Source organism: Heptranchias perlo, unplaced genomic scaffold (genome assembly GCF_035084215.1).
Source record: "Heptranchias perlo isolate sHepPer1 unplaced genomic scaffold, sHepPer1.hap1 HAP1_SCAFFOLD_295, whole genome shotgun sequence".
NCBI lineage: Eukaryota > Metazoa > Chordata > Chondrichthyes > Hexanchiformes > Hexanchidae > Heptranchias > Heptranchias perlo.
The window spans coordinates 293,343-313,099 of record NW_027139307.1 but is presented as its reverse complement, the minus strand read 5'-3'; the positions used below and the strand labels follow the sequence as shown (position 1 = coordinate 313,099).

At 51.9% G+C, this 19,757-nt stretch overlaps 1 protein-coding gene across 1 annotated transcript in view; it reads left to right on the top strand.

Moving 5' to 3' along the window:
* Positions 1-4,172: 4,172 nt before the first annotated feature.
* LOC137310949 (lysine-specific demethylase 5B-like) overlaps positions 4,173-19,757 on the top strand; it is a 220,992-nt gene continuing 205,407 nt past the window's right edge. Inside the window, exons 1-4 of the mRNA XM_067978463.1 lie at positions 4,173-4,178; positions 4,258-4,380; positions 8,887-9,057; positions 10,176-10,229. Coding sequence (XP_067834564.1) covers positions 4,173-4,178; positions 4,258-4,380; positions 8,887-9,057; positions 10,176-10,229 — 354 coding nt within the window. The remainder of the gene's footprint in view (positions 4,179-4,257; positions 4,381-8,886; positions 9,058-10,175; positions 10,230-19,757) is intronic.

Below are 19,757 nucleotides of genomic sequence, written 5' to 3'. Positions count from 1 at the left end.
TTCCCACATCTCCTTTCCACGACCCCACCGCTTGCCCCTCCTCTCTACCCCCACCGCTTGCCCCTCCTCTCTACCCCCACCGCTTGCCCCTCCTCTCTACCCCCACCGCTTGCCCCTCCTCTCTACCCCACCGCTTGCCCCTCCCCTCTCGACCCCCGCCGCTTGCCCCTCCCCTCTCGACCCCTGCCGCTTGCCCCTCCCCTCTCGACCCCTGCCGCTTGCCCCTCCCCTCTCGACCCCTGCCGCTTGCCCCTCCCCTCTCGACCCCTGCCGCTTGCCCCTCCCCTCTCGACCCCTGCCGCTTGCCCCTCCCCTCTCGACCCCTGCCGCTTGCCCCTCCCCTCTCGACCCCTGCCGCTTGCCCCTCCACTCACGACCCCTGCCGCTTGCCCCTCCCCTCTCGACCCCCGCCGCTTGCCCCTCCTCTCTCGACCCCCCTCGGCCGCGTGCCCCTCCCCTCTCGGGGCCCCCCCCGCCCGCGTGCCCCTCCCCTCTCGGCCCCCCCCCCCCGCCCGCGTGCCCCTCCCCTCTCGGCCCCCCCGCCCACCCGCCCCTCCCCTCTCGGCCCCCCCCGCCCGCGTGCCCCTCCCCTCTCGCCCCCCCCGCCCGCGTGCCCCTCCCCTCTCAGCCCCCCCCCGCCCGCGTGCCCCTCCCCTCTCGGCCCCCCCCCGCCCGCGTGCCCCTCCCCTCTCGGCCCCCCCCCGCCCGCGTGCCCCTCCCCTCTCGGCCCCCCGCCCGCGTGCCCCTCCCCTCTCGGCCCCCCCCCCCCCGCCCGCGTGCCCCTCCCCTCTCGGCCCCCCCCCCCGCCCGCGTGCCCCTCCCCTCTCGGCCCCCCCCCCCGCCCGCGTGCCCCTCCCCTCTCGGCCCCCCCCCCGCGTGCCCCTCCCCTCTCGGCCCCCCCACGCCCGCGTGCCCCTCCCCTCTCGGCCCCCCCACGCCCGCGTGCCCCTCCCCTCTCGGCCCCCCCACGCCCGGGTGCCCCTCCCCTCTCGGCCCCCCCACGCCCGCGTGCCCCTCCCCTCTCGGCCCCCCCACGCCCGCGTGCCCCTCCCCTCTCGGCCCCCCCACGCCCGCGTGCCCCTCCCCTCTCGGACCCCCCACGCCCGCGTGCCCCTCCCCTCTCGGACCCCCCACGCCCGCGTGCCCCTCCCCTCTCGGACCCCCCACGCCCGCGTGCCCCTCCCCTCTCGGGCCCCCACGCCCGCGTGCCCCTCCCCTCTCGGCCCCCCCACGCCCGCGTGCCCCTCCCCTCTCGGCCCCCCCACGCCCGCGTGCCCCTCCCCTCTCGGCCCCCCCACGCCCGCGTGCCCCTCCCCTCTCGGCCCCCCCACGCCCGCGTGCCCCTCCCCTCTCGGCCCCCCCACGCCCGCGTGCCCCTCCCCTCTCGGCCCCCCCACGCCCGCGTGCCCCTCCCCTCTCGGCCCCCACGCCCGGCCCTCCCCTCGCCCCCCACGCCCGCGTGCCCCTCCCCTCTCGGCCCCCCACGCCCGCGTGCCCCTCCCCTCTCGGCCCCCCCACGCCCGCGTGCCCCTCCCCTCTCGGCCCCCCCACGCCCGCGTGCCCCTCCCCTCTCGGCCCCCCCACGCCCGCGTGCCCCTCCCCTCTCGGCCCCCCCACGCCCGCGTGCCCCTCCCCTCTCGGCCCCCCCACGCCCGCGTGCCCCTCCCCTCTCGGCCCCCCCACGCCCGCGTGCCCCTCCCCTCTCGGCCCCCCCACGCCCGCGTGCCCCTCCCCTCTCGGCCCCCCCACGCCCGCGTGCCCCTCCCCTCTCGGCCCCCCACGCCCGCGTGCCCCTCCCCTCTCGGCCCCGCGTGCCCCTCCCCTCTCGGCCCCGCGTGCCCCTCCCCTCTCGGCCCCGCGTGCCCCTCCCCTCTCGGCCCCGCGTGCCCCTCCCCTCTCGGCCCCCGCGTGCCCCTCCCCTCTCGGCCCCGCGTGCCCCTCCCCTCTCGGCCCCGCGTGCCCCTCCCCTCTCGGCCCCGCGTGCCCCTCCCCTCTCGGCCCCCGCGTGCCCCTCCCCTCTCGGCCCCGCGTGCCCCTCCCCTCTCGGCCCCGCGTGCCCCTCCCCTCTCGGCCCCGCGTGCCCCTCCCCTCTCGGCCCCGCGTGCCCCTCCCCTCTCGGCCCCGCGTGCCCCTCCCCTCTCGGCCCCGCGTGCCCCTCCCCTCTCGGCCCCGCGTGCCCCTCCCCTCTCGGCCCCGCGTGCCCCTCCCCTCTCGGCCCCGCGTGCCCCTCCCCTCTCGGCCCCGCGTGCCCCTCCCCTCTCGGCCCCGCGTGCCCCTCCCCTCTCGGCCCCGCGTGCCCCTCCCCTCTCGGCCCCGCGTGCCCCTCCCCTCTCGGCCCCGCGTGCCCCTCCCCTCTCGGCCCCGCGTGCCCCTCCCCTCTCGGCCCCGCGTGCCCCTCCCCTCTCGGCCCCGCGTGCCCCTCCCCTCTCGGCCCCGCGTGCCCCTCCCCTCTCGGCCCCGCGTGCCCCTCCCCTCTCGGCCCCGCGTGCCCCTCCCCTCTCGGCCCCGCGTGCCCCTCCCCTCTCGGCCCCGCGTGCCCCTCCCCCTCCGCTCTCGGCCCCGCGTGCCCCTCCCCTCTCGGCCCCGCGTGCCCCTCCCCTCTCGGCCCCGCGTGCCCCTCCCCTCTCGGCCCCGCGTGCCCCTCCCCTCTCGGCCCCGCGTGCCCCTCCCCTCTCGGCCCCGCGTGCCCCTCCCCTCTCGGCCCCGCGTGCCCCTCCCCTCTCGGCCCCGCGTGCCCCTCCCCTCTCGGCCCCGCGTGCCCCTCCCCTCTCGGCCCCGCGTGCCCCTCCCCTCTCGGCCCCGCGTGCCCCTCCCCTCTCGGCCCCGCGTGCCCCTCCCCTCTCGGCCCCGCGTGCCCCTCCCCTCTCGGCCCCGCGTGCCCCTCCCCTCTCGGCCCCGCGTGCCCCTCCCCTCTCGGCCCCGCGTGCCCCTCCCCTCTCGGCCCCGCGTGCCCCTCCCCTCTCGGCCCCGCGTGCCCCTCCCCTCTCGGCCCCGCGTGCCCCTCCCCTCTCGGCCCCGCGTGCCCCTCCCCTCTCGGCCCCGCGTGCCCCTCCCCTCTCGGCCCCGCGTGCCCCTCCCCTCTCGGCCCCGCGTGCCCCTCCCCTCTCGGCCCCGCGTGCCCCTCCCCTCTCGGCCCCGCGTGCCCCTCCCCTCTCGGCCCCGCGTGCCCCTCCCCTCTCGGCCCCGCGTGCCCCTCCCCTCTCGGCCCCGCGTGCCCCTCCCCTCTCGGCCCCGCGTGCCCCTCCCCTCTCGGCCCCGCGTGCCCCTCCCCTCTCGGCCCCGCGTGCCCCTCCCCTCTCGGCCCCGCGTGCCCCTCCCCTCTCGGCCCCGCGTGCCCCTCCCCTCTCGGCCCCGCGTGCCCCTCCCCTCTCGGCCCCGCGTGCCCCTCCCCTCTCGGCCCCGCGTGCCCTCCCTCGCCCCGTGCCCTCCCCTCTCGGCCCCGCGTGCCCCTCCCCTCTCGGCCCCGCGTGCCCCTCCCCTCTCGGCCCCGCGTGCCCCTCCCCTCTCGGCCCCGCGTGCCCCTCCCCTCTCGGCCCCGCGTGCCCCTCCCCTCTCGGCCCCGCGTGCCCCTCCCCTCTCGGCCCCGCGTGCCCCTCCCCTCTCGGCCCCGCGTGCCCCTCCCCTCTCGGCCCCGCGTGCCCCTCCCCTCTCGGCCCCGCGTGCCCCTCCCCTCTCGGCCCCGCGTGCCCCTCCCCTCTCGGCCCCGCGTGCCCCTCCCCTCTCGGCCCCGCGTGCCCCTCCCCTCTCGGCCCCGCGTGCCCCTCCCCTCTCGGCCCCGCGTGCCCCTCCCCTCTCGGCCCCCCCCCGCCCGCTTGCCCACATTTATCCCTCAACCCACATCACTTAAACAGGTTCTCTCGTAATTTATCCCTCTGTTGTTAGTGCTGCATTTCCCTTTGTTGCAACAGTGACTGTGCTCCAAAAATATGCAATTGGCTGTGAAGCATTTTGGGACGTCACAGGGTTGTGAAAGGTGCTGTAGAAATACAAAGTTCGTTCTTTAACGTTCTTTTTCTGCTTTCTACGCAGACTTCATTTGTCTCATTTCCACCGTCCTTTACCACTAAACATCATGCTGTGCACAAAATGGCAGCCACGTTGGCTGCACATAAGTGATTAGAAGTACAGTGTATGTAAAATGCAAATTTGAGATGTGATCAGGTGTTGTATGAATGCAAGTTTGTTTTTTCTCTCCATTGGGACAATACAAAAAGTGCGCTCTATTTAGAATAGTACACTCATCTGATCTGTTCGCAGGCTCAGACCAGAGTAAAACTCAATTTTCTGGACCAGATCGCAAAATTCTGGGAGCTGCAGGGATCGACTTTAAAAATTCCACATGTGGAAAGGAAGATTTTGGATTTGTTTTTACTCAACAAGGTAAGGTTTGTATTCTGTCCCCAGACCCGAGTCAAAGTACTTCATTGAAGAGCATACTCTCGTCTGACTCCCTCCCTTCCCCCACCTCCAGAAAGCCTGTGTCTGTCACTGTCATAAAACAAGTAAAGGAGGCCTGAAGAGAATATTAATCTTTTGTGTTCACTTTTATCCAAGAGTGAAATATAAGAGCCAGATATTCTAGCTAGTTAGGTCAGTGTGTAACCTGGCTGGGGGGAGAGAAGAGAATGGAAAAGAAGGGTGACCGGTTTTGGTCTAGCATGTACACTAAGGTACCTGAAGCGCGATCCTGAGAAAGGGTCGGATTCCCATAGTTGTGTGGGGGCGTCCATTGTATGAGACAAGCCCTCTCTGATTGAATTAAATATGTTGGGGAATGAGCTGGTTGGGATGGATACATATCTCAGAAGAAGAAGGGTTGAGTAGAATGGGCCCTTTACTTTCTGGAGTTTACAAGAATGAGAGGTGATCTCATTGAAACATATAAGATTATGAGGGGGCTTGACAGGGTAGATGCTGAGAGATTGTTTCCCCTGGCTAGAGTGTCTAGAACTAGGGGGCATAGTTCAAGGATAAGGGGTCGGCCATTCAAGACTGAGATGAGGACACGCAGAGGGTTGAGAATCTTTGGAATTCTCTACCCTAGAGGGCTGTGGATGCTAAGTCATTGAATATATTCAAGGCTGAGATGGATAGATTTTTGGACTCTCGGGAATCAAGGGATATGGGGATTGGAGTTGAGGTCGAAGATCCGCCATGATCTGCTTAAATGGTGGAGCAGGCTTGAGGGGCTGGATGGCCTGCTCTTATTTCTCATTTCTCAGTATGTCATCAGCATACAGGAATATTTTGTGTTCATTATCTCCTAACTGCACTCTATGAATGCCTGGGGTTATCCTGATGCATATTGCAATAGATTTGATGGCCAAAGTGACGAGGAGGCTGGGTTTGAGGCTTCTCTGACTGGTCCTGTGGAGTTGGAATGCAAGGGAGCTATTAGTGTATACTGGATGTGGAGTGCGTACAGGATTTTAATCCACTTCTCGAACATGTTGCCAAAGACCATTCTAGAGTTGCGAGGAGGAATTTTCACTTCCTACAGTCAGGGGGAGCCCCCGCATGCCTTGCACTCCCTTAACCTCCCACATTCTCCCAATTCCAGACTCCCCTTTTGAGTGTTTTCTTTCTTTCCCCTTGCTTTCAGGTCTCATTCAGAGTGTGGTTGGAACCCAAACATCTCAAGTCCACCCAGGCCCCAGATGGCAATCCCATTGTGTGTTCCCACACCCCATCTCATGATTATTTGCAGGCATGGCCGCCTGCCAAGTCCAACTTCTAATTGTCCAGTTGGAAGTGGGCAAATTCTTAGAACCCATAATTCAAGATAAAATTGGTGAGCATTTAGAAATACATGGGATTATCAAGGACCGGCCAACTTGGATTTGTTAATGGCAATTCATGTTTGACAAATGTACTTTAGAGAAGTGACTGATTTGGTTCAATGAATGGAATGCATATGTTATACTATATGTGGAATTTCAGAAGGTATCTAATGAAATCTTTCACAAGAGGATTGTTAGAAAAAAATAGGTGCATTGTATGAGGAAAGGTGGGAGCACGAATAGAAAGTAGGTTGAGGGACAGGAAATGAAAGTTGAGTTAAATCGGTGTTGCTGGAATTGAAAAAGGGGTGGAAGTGACCCTAGGGGTCAGAGTTGGGTCCACTTTTTTTATATTCGTTCATGGGATGTGGGTGTCACTGGCAAGGCCAGCATTTATTGCCCATCCCTAATTGCCCTTGAAGGTGGTGGTGAGCCACCTTCTTGAACCACTGCAGTCCGTGTGGTGAAGGTTCTCCCACAGTGCTGTTAGGGAGGGAGTTCCAGGATTTTGACCCAGGAACGATTATATATTTCCAAGTCGGGATGGTGTGTGACTTGGTGGGGAATATGCATGTTTCCCATGCGCCTGCTACCCTTGTCCTTCTAGGTGGTAGAGGTTGCGGGTTTGGGAGGTGCTGTCGAAGAAACCTTGGTGAGTTGCTGCAATGCATCCTGTGGATGGTGCACACTGCAGGCACAGTGCGCCGGTGGTGAAGGAAGTGAATGTTTAGGGTGGTGGATGGGGTGCCAATCAAGCGGGCTGCTTTGTCCTGGATGGTGTTGAGCTTCGTGAGTGTTGTTGGGTCTGCACTCATCCAGGCAAGTGGAGAGTATTCCATCACGTTTTTGGTATATATAGATGTTTTGTGCTTTGGCATAAGGAGCTCAATCTCGAAATTTGTAGAATTTACACAAAAGAAAGAAGTTTAACAAAAAGTGATGATTGTTAAAGACTTCAGGAAGACCAACCGGTTAGTGGAATAGATACACAGGTAACAACTATAATTTAATGTGAGATAATAAATTTAGGGAGGAAAAACAAGCATGGGGTGTCCTTAGTCAATTGAAAGTTGCTCATTAGGAGTCACCAATTTAAAGGGTGGGACTGCAAAATCCAGAGCCCCCTGGATGACTAGGAGCATGCAGAGTAAGATAATGCAAAAATGGGAAGCTTATATCATACACCAAGAGCTCAATACTGCAGAAAGCCTAGAGGATTATAGAAAATGCTGGGGTGAAATTAAAAAGGAAATTAGGAAAGCAAAGAGAGGGCATGAAAAAATACCGGCAGGTAAAATTAAGGAAAACCCAAAATGTTTTATAAATACATAAAGAGTCGGGCCTATTAGAGACCAAAAAGGTAATGTATGTTTGGAGGCGGAAGATGTGGTATGGCTCTTAATGAATACCTTGCGTCTGTCTTCACAAAAGAGGGGGATGATGCAGACATTGTAGTTGAGGAGGAGGAGTGTGAAATATAGGATGGGATAAACATAGTGAGAAGGGAAGTATTAAGGGGTTTAGCATCTTTGAAAGTAGATAAATCGCCAGGCCCGGATGAAATGTATCCCAGGCTGTTAAGAGAAACAAGGGAGAAAATAGCGGAGGCTCTGACCATCATTTTCCAATCCTCCCTGGCTACAGGCGTGGTGCCGGAGGATTGGAAGACTGCTACGGTTGTACTGTTGTTAAACAAGGGAGAAAGAGAGAGAATAATTATTCGGTCTGTCAGTCTAACCTCAGTGGTGGGCAAATTATTGGAATTAATTCTGAGGGACAGCATAAATTGTCATTTTGAAAGGCACGGGTTAATCAAGGACAGTCAGCATGGATTTGTTAAGGGAAGGTTGTGTCTCACTAACTTGATTGAATTTTTTAGGAGGGTCGATGAGGTAGTGAGGTTTGATGTAGTGTATGTGGATTTTAGCAAGGCTTTTGACAAGGTCCCACATGGTAGACTGGTCAAAAAAGTAAAAGCCCATGGGATCCAAGGGAAAGTGGCAAGTTGGATCCAAAATTGGCTCAGTGGCAGGAAGCAAAGGGTAATGGTTGACGGGTGTTTTTGCAACTGGAAGGCTGCTTCCAATGGGGTCCCGCAAGGCTCAGTATTCGGTCCCTTGCTTTTTGTGGTATATATTAATGATTTGGACTTGAATGTGGGGGGCTTGATCAAGAAGTTTGCAGAAGATACAAAAATTGACCGTGTGGTTGATAGTGAGGAGGAAAACTGTAGACTGCAGGAAGATATCAATGGACTGGTCAGGTGGGCAGAAAAGTGACAAATGGAATTCAATCCAAAGAAGTGTGAGGTAATGCATTTGGGGAGGGCAAACAAGGCAAGGGAATACACAATAAATGTATAAATCTACTGAGATGTGGAGGAAGTGAGGGACCCTGGAGTGCATGTCCACAGATCCCTGAAGGTAGCAGGGCAGGTCGATGAGGTGGTTAAAAAGGCATATGGAATGCTTTCCTTTATTAGCCGAGGCATGGAATATAAGAGCAGGGAGGTTATGCTCGAAGTGTATGAAACATTAGTTAGGCCATAGCTTGAGCACTGCGTACAGTTCTGGTCACCACATTACAGCAAAGATGTGATTACACTAGAGAGGGTACAGAGATCATCTACGAGGACATTGCCAGGGCTGGAGAATTTTAGCTATGAGAAAAGATTGGATAGGCTGGGGTTGTTCTCTTTTGAATAAAGGAGGCTGAGGGGAGATTTAATTGAGGTATATAAAATTATGAAGGGCCTAGATAGAGTGGATGGGGAGGACCTATTTCCCTTAACAGAGGGGTCACTAACCAGGGGGTATAAATTTAAAGTGATTGGAAGATTAGAGGGGAGCTGAGGAGAAATTTTCTCACCCAGAGGGTGGTGGGGTTTTGGAACTCACTGCCTGAAAGGGTGGTAGAGGCAGAAACCCTCAACTCATTTAAAATGTACTTGAATGTGCACCTGAAGTGCCCTAACCTACAGGGCTTGCGGCCCAAGTGCTGGAAAGTGGGATTAAGCTGGAAAGCTCTTTTTCGGCCAGTACGGACACGATGGGCCGAATGGCCGCCTTCTGTGCCATAACTTTCTATGATTCTGCTTGCTTTGCAGCTGGTTGCAGAAGAGGGTGGGTTTGAAATGGTCTGTAAGGAGCGGCGATGGTCCAAAGTAGCGCACAAGATGGCATATCCACCCGGAAAGGCATTGGGCTCACTACTACGGTCTCACTATGAACGTATCCTGTACCCCTATAATCTCTTTCAGTCTGGAGCCAGTCTTTTGGTAAGTGTCGTGTATTTAATAGGTGCTTGCTGTCATTTGGGTGTAGGCTGTCTGGAACACATTTATGTTAATATCCCATTCAGGAGGAGTAATTGCACAGTCTGCAATTATTTGACACTGCAGGTACAAAAGTTGAGAAGACAGGCTCTTTAGCCCACTGTGCATCCCTTTCATACCAAACTGCCTGGCAGTTAGGTGATGGAACACTTAACTTCAAGAAGGTTGAGTCCTAAAACAGCTAATCACTTAGATTCACTTGGTTGAGCTGCGACAGTCCCCTCATCATTTATTATTTGCATGGGTTAAAAAAAAACCAAGTAATCAAAAAGGCTAATGGAATGTTGACCTTTATTTCAAGGAGTTTGTAATACAAAGGGGAGGAAGTATTGCTGCAGTTGTACAGAGCCTTGGTCAGATCCCATCTGGAGTACTGCATTCAGTTTTGAGCACCGTACCCCAGGAAGGATATATTGTCCATGGAATGGGTGCAGTGCAGATTCACCAAAATGATACCAGGATTATGATTAAATTATGAGGACAGGTTGCATAAACTTGTATTCCCTTGAGTTTAGAAGGTTGAGGGGTGATCTAATCAAGGTGTTTAAAATGATGAACGGATTCAGTAGGGTACACAATGAGACACTCTTTCTGTAATGGGGGTGGGGGGGGGGAAGCGGAGAAGTGGGGGGAGATCCAGAACGAAGGGGCATAATCGTAGTGAGTTGGGCCATTTAAGGGTGAAACCTAAATGGTTTTTCACACGCAGGGTAGTGGAAATCTGGAACTTGCTCCCCAAAAGGCTGGGCGAGTGAGGTTAATTGAAATTTTCAAGGCTGAGAGTGATAGAAATTTATTAGATAAGGGTATCGAGGGACATTGATTAAAGGCAGGTAAATGGAGGAGGTACAGATCAGCCATGATCTAATAGAATGGCGGAACAGGCTCAGGGAGCTTATTGGCCAACTCCTGTTCCTATGCCTTACTAAGAGGAGATCAGTACATGAATCTTTCTTTTTGTGGGGGGAGGTGGAGGGATGTAGTGGAGAAAGGAAGAGAGCAGAGCTAGTGCTTACTCTTCTGATATGTGATTTTTTTTTTTCCTCCCCCTTTTGTATTAGGCACCTGATAGTTCCAAACACATGTGCTTAGTGACTGTTCCTGCTTTGGATAAGGTATGTTTTGTTCCATATTTTAACATGTCCTCAATAAATAAATGGCACATAACATTACGTCGGTGTTTTTAGTCATTTCAGTATAGTGAAGAATTGAGTCTGGTCTTCACAATGTATTATCCCTTTGGCTTCCACAAATTTTACATTTTAAGTTTAAAATTGTATTGCTTTACAATTAATATGTAAAGGATTAAATGCTGGCCTGCCTTGTTCCCTCTACAGCACCCCCCCCCCCCCCACCCCAATGCATTAACAGTAATTCTTTGCTATTTTAGTGCCCCTGCCAGCTGTGCTCCTGCTGCCTTTTGTATGCCATCTGACATTGCTTCCCTTCTTTGTGCACCCAGTTGAGGGGACAGCATGGCCTCTCTTCTGTGATGCTGTCCATGTGTAATGTTGTGTTCAATGTGGATGGTTTGAAACTATTATATTGTCATTTGGATAGATCAGTGTTCGAAAGAAGGTGGGATCCTCCAGATGCTCATCTCAATTCATCTGGGCAGGAAATAGCCAGTTTTCTCACTGCTGTGTACAACTGATTTCCTCCCATGAAAATCAAAATTTAATTTCTATTTTTTTTGTGTTGTCTGGTATGCATCATTACTTACCCCAAGAGGGTTCTTGAGTGATCTCTTATATCTGTGCTCTGTAACCAGCCTCTTGGGAATTACCTGAGAGTAGCACATGATTAACGTACCCACTGGTATGTTGAACTGATCAGATTTTTCCTTGATTTGAAAAGCTTCGCCACCTGATAATTTTTGCTTGTTTGTTGGACAATGTTTATGTTGGAGCCAAACAAAGGGGAAAGAAGGCCTTTGATGTAAAAAGCTCCTCATGATTATGCATGACTTGCTGAATTTTGTAATGAGGCAACTGGGGTGGTAAGAGGAACTTTCACAATACAGCAACTGCCTGAGAAGGGATACCATGAAATAATTAGTAAATTCACCCCTAACTGGCTATGTATTTATCCAGTTTCAAGGCTAACAATACTCCAGATGAAGCTGGATAATGGAGTTATATTAATGCTATAATAGGGCTATATTAACTACATTTATTTAATTGCAAGTTCCTGAAGTAGAAAGTCTACATACGAACATACGAATTAAGAGCAGGAGTAGGCCATTCGGCCCCACGAGCCTGCTCTGCCATTTGATAAGATCATGGCTGATCTGATTGTGACCTCAACCGTACTTTTCCGACTACCCACTATAACCTTTGACTCCCTTGTTAATCAGGAATCTATCTAACTCAGCCTTAAAAATATTCAATGACCCTGCCTCCACCGCTCTCTGGGGAAGGGAGTTCCACGGACTCACGACCCTCTGAGAGAAAAACATTCTCCTCATCTCCATCTTAAATGGGAGAAATGTAAGGAATCCGACAACACCAGGTTATAGTCCAACAATTTTATTTTAAAATCACAAGCTTTCGGAGATTATCCCCTTCGTCAGGTGAGTGAATGAATAAGAGGTTCTCAAATCGCATATCTTATATTAGGCTGGGACACCATCACACCAATCAATAGGTGTCGTTGGTGTTCAGACAGGTAAGCCACGGAAAACAGTAGGTCCCAGTATGCTGAATACACATTGTGTCAAATTACACAGACAGAGAGAAAGAGACCCAAAACGCAGAGAGAGAGAATATTAAAAACAGATAACTTTTTTTCCCCCTTGCTGGTGGGGTTACGTGTAGCATGACATGAACCCAAGATCCCGGTTGAGGCCGTCCTCATGGGTGCGGAACTTGGCTATCAATTTCTGCTCGACGATTTTGCGTTGTCGTGTGTCTCGAAGGCCGCCTTGGAGAACGCTGACCCGAAGATCGGTGGCTGAATGTCCTTGATTGCTAAAGTGTTCCCCGACTGGGAGGGAACCCTCCTGTCTGGCGATTGTTGCGCGGTGTCCGTTCATCCGTTGTCGCAGTGTCTGCATGGTCTCGCCAATGTACCATGCTCCGGGGCATCCATTCCTGCAACGTATGAGGTAGACAACGTTGGCCGAGTCACAGGAGTATGAACCATGTACCTGGTGGGTGGTGTCCTCTCGTGTGATGGTGGTATCCGTGTCGATGATCTGGCATGTCTTGCAGAGGTTGCCGTGGCAGGGTTGCGTGGTGTCGTGGACGCTGTTCTCCTGAAAGCTGGGTAATTTGCTGCGAACGATGGTCTGTTTGAGGTTGGGTGGCTGTTTGAAGGCGAGTAGTGGAGGCGTGGGGATGGCCTTAGCGAGGTGTTCGTCGTCATCGATGACCTGTTGAAGGCTGCGGAGAACATGGCGTAGTTTCTCTGCTCCGGGGAAGTACTGGACGACGAAGGGTACTCTGTTGGTTGCGTCCCGTGTTTGTCTTCTGAGGAGGTCTATGCGATTCTTGTATGGTCTATGCGTCCAGTACTTCCCCGGAGCGGAGAAACTACGCCATGTTCTCCGCAGCCTTCAACATGTCATCGATGACTATGAACACCTCGCTAAGGCCATTCCCACGCCTCCACTACTCGCCTTCAAACAGCCACCCAACCTCAAACAGACCATCGTTCGCAGCAAATTACCCAGCTTTCAGGAGAACAGCGTCCACAACACCACGCAACCCTGCCACGGCAACCTCTGGAAGACATGCCAGATCATCGACACAGATACCACCATCACACGAGAGGACACCACCCACCAGGTACATGGTTCATACTCCTGTGACTCGGCCAACGTTGTCTACCTCATACGTTGCAGGAAAGGATGCCCCGGAGCATGGTACATTGGCGAGACCATGCAGACACTGCGACAACGGATGAACGGACACCGCGCAACAATCGCCAGACAGGAGGGTTCCCTCCCAGTCGGGGAACACTTTAGCAGTCAAGAACATTCAGCCACCGATCTTCGGGTCAGCGTTCTCCAAGGCGGCCTTCGAGACACACGACAACGCAAAATCGTTGAGCAGAAATTGATAGCTAAGTTCCGCACCCATGAGGACGGCCTCAACCAGGATCTTGGGTTCATGTCACGCTACACGTAGCCCCACCAGCAAGGGGGAAAAAAATGTTATCTGTTTTTAATATTCTCATTCTCTCTCTCTCTCTGCGTTTTGGGTCTCTTTCTCTCTGTCTGTGTAATTTGACACAATGTGTATTCAGCATACTGGGACCTACTGTTTTCCGTGGCTTACCTGTCTGAACACCAACGACACCTTTTGATTGGCGTGATGGTGTCCCAGCCTAATATAAGATATGCGATTTGAGAACCTCATTCATTCACTCACCTGACGAAGGGGATAATCTCCGAAAGCTTGTGATTTTAAAATAAAATTGTTGGACTATAACCTGGTGTTGTAAGATTCCTTACATTTGTCCACCCCTGTCCATCACCGGCATCTCCACATCATTAAATGGGAGACCCCTTATTTTTAAACTGTGGCCCCTAGTTCTAGTCTCTCCCACAAGGGGAAACATCCTCTCAGCATCTACCCCTTCAAGTCCCCTCAGGATCTCATGTTTCAATAAGATCACCCCTCATTCTTAACTCCAGTGTATACAGGCCCAACTTGTCCAACCTTTCCTCAGCAGATAATCCCCTCATCCCAAGAATCAGTTGAGTGAACCTTCTCCGAACCACCTCCAAAGCAATTATGTTCGTTCTTAAATAAGGAGACCAAAACTGCACACAGTATTCTAGATGTGGTCTCAACTGTACAACTGTAGCAAAACATCTCTACTTTTATATTCCATTCCCCTTGCAATAAATGACATTTGCCTTCCTAATCACTTGCTGTACCTGCATACTAACTTTTTGTGATTGATGTACTAGGACACCCAGATCCCTCTGTACCTCAGAGTTCTGCAATCTCTCTCCATTTAATTAATGTACTGCTTTTCTATTCCTCCTGCCAAAGTGGACAAGTTCACATTTTCCCACATTATACTCCCTCTGCCAAATTTTTGCCCACTCACTTAACCTATCTATATCCCTTTGCAGACTCCTTATATCCTCCCCACAACTTAGTTTCCTACCTACCTTTGTGTCATCAGCAATTTTAGCAACGATACATTTGGTCCCTTCATCCAAGTCATTGATATAGATTGTAAATAGTTGAGGCCCAAGCACTGATCCCTATGGCATTCCACTCGTTTCATCTTGCCAACCTGAAAATGATCCATTTATGCCTACTCTCTTTCCTGTTAGCTAACCAATCCTTTATCCCTGCTAATATGTTTCCTCCTACACCATGAGCTCTTATTTTGTGTAGTAGCCTTTGATGTGGCACCTTGAAAAAACCTGGAAATCCAAGTACACCACATCCACAGGATCCCCTTTATCCACGTTGCTTATTACTTCCTCAAAGAACTCTAATAAATTAGTCAAACACGATTTCCCTTTCACAAAGCCGTGTTGACTCTGCCTGATTGCATTGAGATTTTCTAAGTTCCCTGCTATAACCTCCTTAATAATAGATTCTAGCATTTTCCCTATGACAGATGTTAAGCTAACTGGCCTGTAGTTTCCTGCTTTCTGTCTCCCTCCTTTCTTGAATAGAAGAGTTACATTTGCTGTTTTCTAATCTGATGGGACCCTTCCAGAATCTAGGGAATTTTGGAAAATTAATACCAATGCAGATACTATCTCTGCAGCCACTTCTTTTAAGACCATAGGATGAAGTCCGTCAGGACCTGGGGACTTGTCAGCTTTTCGTTCTAATAATTTTTTGAGAACCTTTTCCCTGGTGATTGTAAATGTTTTAAGTTCCTCCCTCCCTTTCACCTTTTGATTCACAATTATTTCTGGCATGTTATTTGTATCCTCTACAGTGAAGACAGATGCAAAATATCTGTTCAATTCATCTGCCGTTTCCTTATTCTCCATTATTAATTCCCCAGACACTCGAGATGACCAACGCTCACTTTACTTACTCTTTTCCTTTTTAAATACCTGTAGAAACTCTTACGATCTGTTTTTATATTTCCAGCTAACTTTCTCTCATACTCTAATTTCTCCCTCCTTATTATTCTTTTAGTCATTCTTTGCTGTTTTTTTATATTCTGTCCAATCTTCTGACCTGCCACTAATCTTCGCGGAGTTGTATGCTTTTCCTTTCAATTTGATGCTCTCTTTAACTTCCTTAGTTATCCACAGATGGTATGTTTTATTCGTTCATGGGATGTGGGCGTCGCTGGCGAGGCCGGCATTTATTGCCCGTCCCTAATTGCCCTCGAGAAGATGGTGGTGAGCCGCCTTCTTGAACTGCTGCTGTCCGTGAGGTGACAGTTCTCCCACAGTGCTGTTAGGAAGGAAGTTCCAGGATTTTGACCCAGCCACGATGAAGGAACGGCAATATATTTTCAAGTTGGGATGGTGTGTGACTTGGAGTGGAACGTGCAGGTGGTGGTGTTCCCATGTGCCTGCTGCTCTTGTCCTTCTAGGTGGTAGAGGTCGCGGGTTTGGGAGGTGTTGTCGAAGAAGCCTTGGCGAGTTTCTGCAGTGCATCCTGTGGATGGTACACACTGCAGCCACTGTGCGCCGGTGGTGAAGGGAGTGAATGTTTAGGGTGGTGGATGGGGTGCCAATCAAGTGGGCTGCTTTGTCCTGGATGATGTCGAGCTTCTTGAGTGTTGTTGGAGCTGCACTCATCCAAGCAAGTGGAGCGTATTCCATCACACTCCTGACTTGTGCCTTGTAGATGGTGGAAAGGCTTTGGGGAATCAGGAGGTGAGTCACTTGCCGCAGAATACCCAGCCTCTGACCTGCTCTCGTAGCCACAGTATTTATATGGCTGGTCCAGTTAAGTTTCTGGTCAATGGTGACCCCCAGGATGTTGATGGTGGGGGATTCGGCGATGGTAATGCCGTTGAATGTCAAGGGGAGGTGGTTAGACTCTTGTTGGAGATGGTCATTGCCTGGCACTTATCTGGTGCAAATGTTACTTGCCACTTATGAGCCCAAGCCTGGATGTTGTCCAGGTCTTGCTGCATGCGGGCTCGGACTGCTTCATTATTTGAGGAGTTGTGAATGTCCTTCCCCGAGAGTCTTTCTTTCTCACTGGAATGTATCTTTGCGTGTTATGACATATCTCATTAAATGTCTGCCACTGCATCTCTACTGACATATCCCTTAACCTAATTTCCCAGTTCACTTTAGCCAGCTCTGTTTTCGTGCCCTTATTTAAGTTTAAAACACTAGTCTTCGTCTTACTCTTCTCTCCCTCAAACTGAATGCAAAATTCAATCATATTGTGATCACTGCTACCTAGAGGCTCCTTTACAATGAGGTCATTAATTAATCCTGTCCAATTACACTTTATCAGATCTAGAATAACGTGCTGTCTGGCTCTAGAATGTGCTGCTCTAAGAAACTGTCCCGAAAGCACTCTGAACTTTTTTAGCCAGTACGTGACAAGCCCAACAAGAGGGGATGCAATTCTAGATTTAGCCCTGGGAAATGAAGTTGGGCAGGTGCGTGACGTGACAGTGGGTGACCATATTGGGGATAGTGACCACAATTCAGTTAGTTTTAGCATTATTATGGAAAAGGACAGAGTTAAATCAGGAGTAAACGTTTTTAGTTGGGGGAAGGCAAATTTTACAGAACTAAGAGGCGATTTGGCAGAAGTGGACTGGACACAACTACTTGAGGAGAAATCAGTGGCAAGCCAGTGGGAGGCACTAAAAAGTGAAATTCTACAGGTACAATGCAGACACGTCTCAAAGAAAAAGGGTGGCACTGCCAAATTTGGAGCCCCCTGGTTATCTAGAAGTATATGGGGCAAGATAAAGCAGAAGGAGAAAGCTTATGACTGTCACAGAAAACTAAATACTGCAGAAAACCTAGAGGAGTATAGAAAGTACAGGGATGACGTAAAAAAGGAAATAAGGAAAGCAAAGAGAGGGCATGAAAAAATATTAGCTAGTAAGATTAAAGAAAACCCAAAGATGTTTTATCAGTATATTAAGAACAAGAGGATAGCTAAGGAAAGGGTGGGACCTATCAGGGATGATGAGGGTAACTTGTGTGTAGAAGTAGAGGATGTGGGTAGGGTTTTTGATGAATATTTTGTCTCCGTATTCACAAAGGAAAGGGATGATCCGGACGTAGTAGTTAAAGAGGAGAGGTGTGAAATATTGGATAAGGTAAACATAACGAGAGAGGAAGTACTAGAGGGACTGGAATCCTTGAAAGTTGATAAGTCACCAGGGCTGGATGGATTGTTTCCTGGACTATTGAAGGAGGCCAGGGAGGAAATAGTGGATGCTCTGAGGATCATTTTTGAATCCTCGCTAGGTGCAGGGGAGGTACCGGAGGACTGGAAGACTGCAAACGTAGTACCATTGTTTAAAAAGGGTACGAGGGAAAGGCCGAACAATTATAGGCTGGTCAGTCTTACCTCTGGTGGGCAAACTATTAGAATCAATAATGAGTGATAGGATAAACTGTCATTTGGCAAGGCATGGTTTAATCAGGGATAGTCAGCATAGATTTGTTCAGGGAAGGTCATGCTTTACCAACCTGATTAAATTCTTTGAGGAAGTGACAAGGAGGATTGATGAGGGTAGTGCAGTGGATGTTGTCTATGTGGATTTTAGTAAGGCATTTGACAAGGTCCCACATAGCAGACTGGTCAGAAAGGTGAAAGCCCATGGGATACAGGGAAATGTGGCGAATTGGATCCAAAATTGGCTCAGTAACAGGAAACAAAGGGTAAAAGTCGATGGATATCTTTGCGAATGGAAATCCGTTTCCAGTGATGTGCCACAGGGCTCAGTGTTGGGTCCCTTGCTGTTTGTGGTATATATTAATGATTTGGACTTGAATGTCAGGGGCATGATTGGCAAATTTGCAGACGACACAAAAATTGGCCGTGTACTTGATAGTGAAGAGGATAGCTGGAGACTCCAAGAAGATATCAATGAGTTGGTGGAGTGGGCAGAAAAGTGGCAAATGGAGTTCAACCCGGAAAAGTGTGAGGTAATTTACTTAGGGAGGGCAAACAGTAAAAGGGAATATGCAGTAAACGGGAATATATTGAGGGGTAGAGGAAGTGAGAGACCTTGGAGTGCATGTGCACAGGTCCCTGAAGGTGGCAGTACAGGTAGATAAGGTTGTGAAGAAGGCATACGGAATGCTCTCTGTTATTAGCCGAGGTACAGAATACAAAAGCAGGGATGTAATGATGGAACTGTATAAAATACTGGTAAGGCCACAGCTGGAGTATTGTGCGCTGTTCTGGTCACCACATTACAGGAAGGGCGTAATTGCTCTGGAGAGAGTGCAGAGAAGATTTACAAGAATGTTGCCAGGGCTTGAAAATTGTAGCTGCGAGGAGAGATCGGTTAGGCTGGGATTGTTTTCCTTGGAGCAGAGGAGGCTGTGGGGGGTGACTTGATTGAGGTGTACAAAATTAAGAGGGGCCCAGATGGAGTAGACAGGAAGTACCTATTTCCCCTATCGGAGAGTTAAAGAATTAGAGGACATAGATTTAAGCTGATTGGCGGAAGGATTCGAGGGGACATGAGGAAAAACTTTTTTACCCAGAGGGCGGTGGGTGTATGGAATTCGCTGCCCGACTTGGTGGTAGAGGCAGGGACCCTCAACTCTTTTAAAAAGTACCTGGACCAGCACCTAAAGTGCTGTAAGCTGCAGGGCTACGGACCGGGTGCTGGAAGGTGGGATTAGAATGGGCACCTGGTTGTTCTTCAAGCCGGCGTGGACACGATGGGCCGAATGGCCCCCTTCTGGACTGTACCTTTTCTGTGGTTCTATATTCCAGGCTACCTTTGCCAATCAGATTCTTCCAATCTATATGTAGATTAAAGTCACCCACGATTATTGCTGTTCCTTTCTCACAAGTCCCCCATTATTTCTTCCTGTATACCCGATCCTACAGTGTGGTTACTGTTCAGGGGCCTATAAACTTCTTGCCTTTACTATTTCTTATCTCTACCCAAACTGATTCTACATCTTGGTCTTTAGAACTAAGGTCATTTCTCTCATACTCATGTCATCCTTAATTAACTGAGCTACCCCTCCCTTTTTCCTAGCTTCCTGTCCTTCCGAAATGTCAAGCACCCTCGAATATTCAGGTACCAGCCTTTGTCATCCTGCAGCTATGTCTCTGTAATGGCTATCAGATCATACATATTTATTTCTATTTGAGCTGTCAATTCATCCATTTTGTTACGAATGCTACGCACATTCAGATACAAAGCCTTTAGTGCTGTCTTTTTACTATTTTTGCAACCTCTAGCCTTATCTGTTGGCACACTCTTAAATTTGCATGCTCTGTCCCTTCCTGCCACTCTCTGATCATCGTTTCCCTTATTGCTACCTTGCTGTCTTGCCTTGTCGTCTTTCTTTAATTAATCACATCTTCCCTTACTTGATTCCTCGCCCCCACTATTTAGTTTAAAACTTTCTCTATCACCGTAGTTGTACGATTCCCCAGAACACTGGCCCCAGCACGGTTCAGATGAAGGCTTTCAGCTCCCACTTTCCCCAGTACTAGTGCCAGTGCCCCATGAATCAAAACCCATTTCTCCCACAC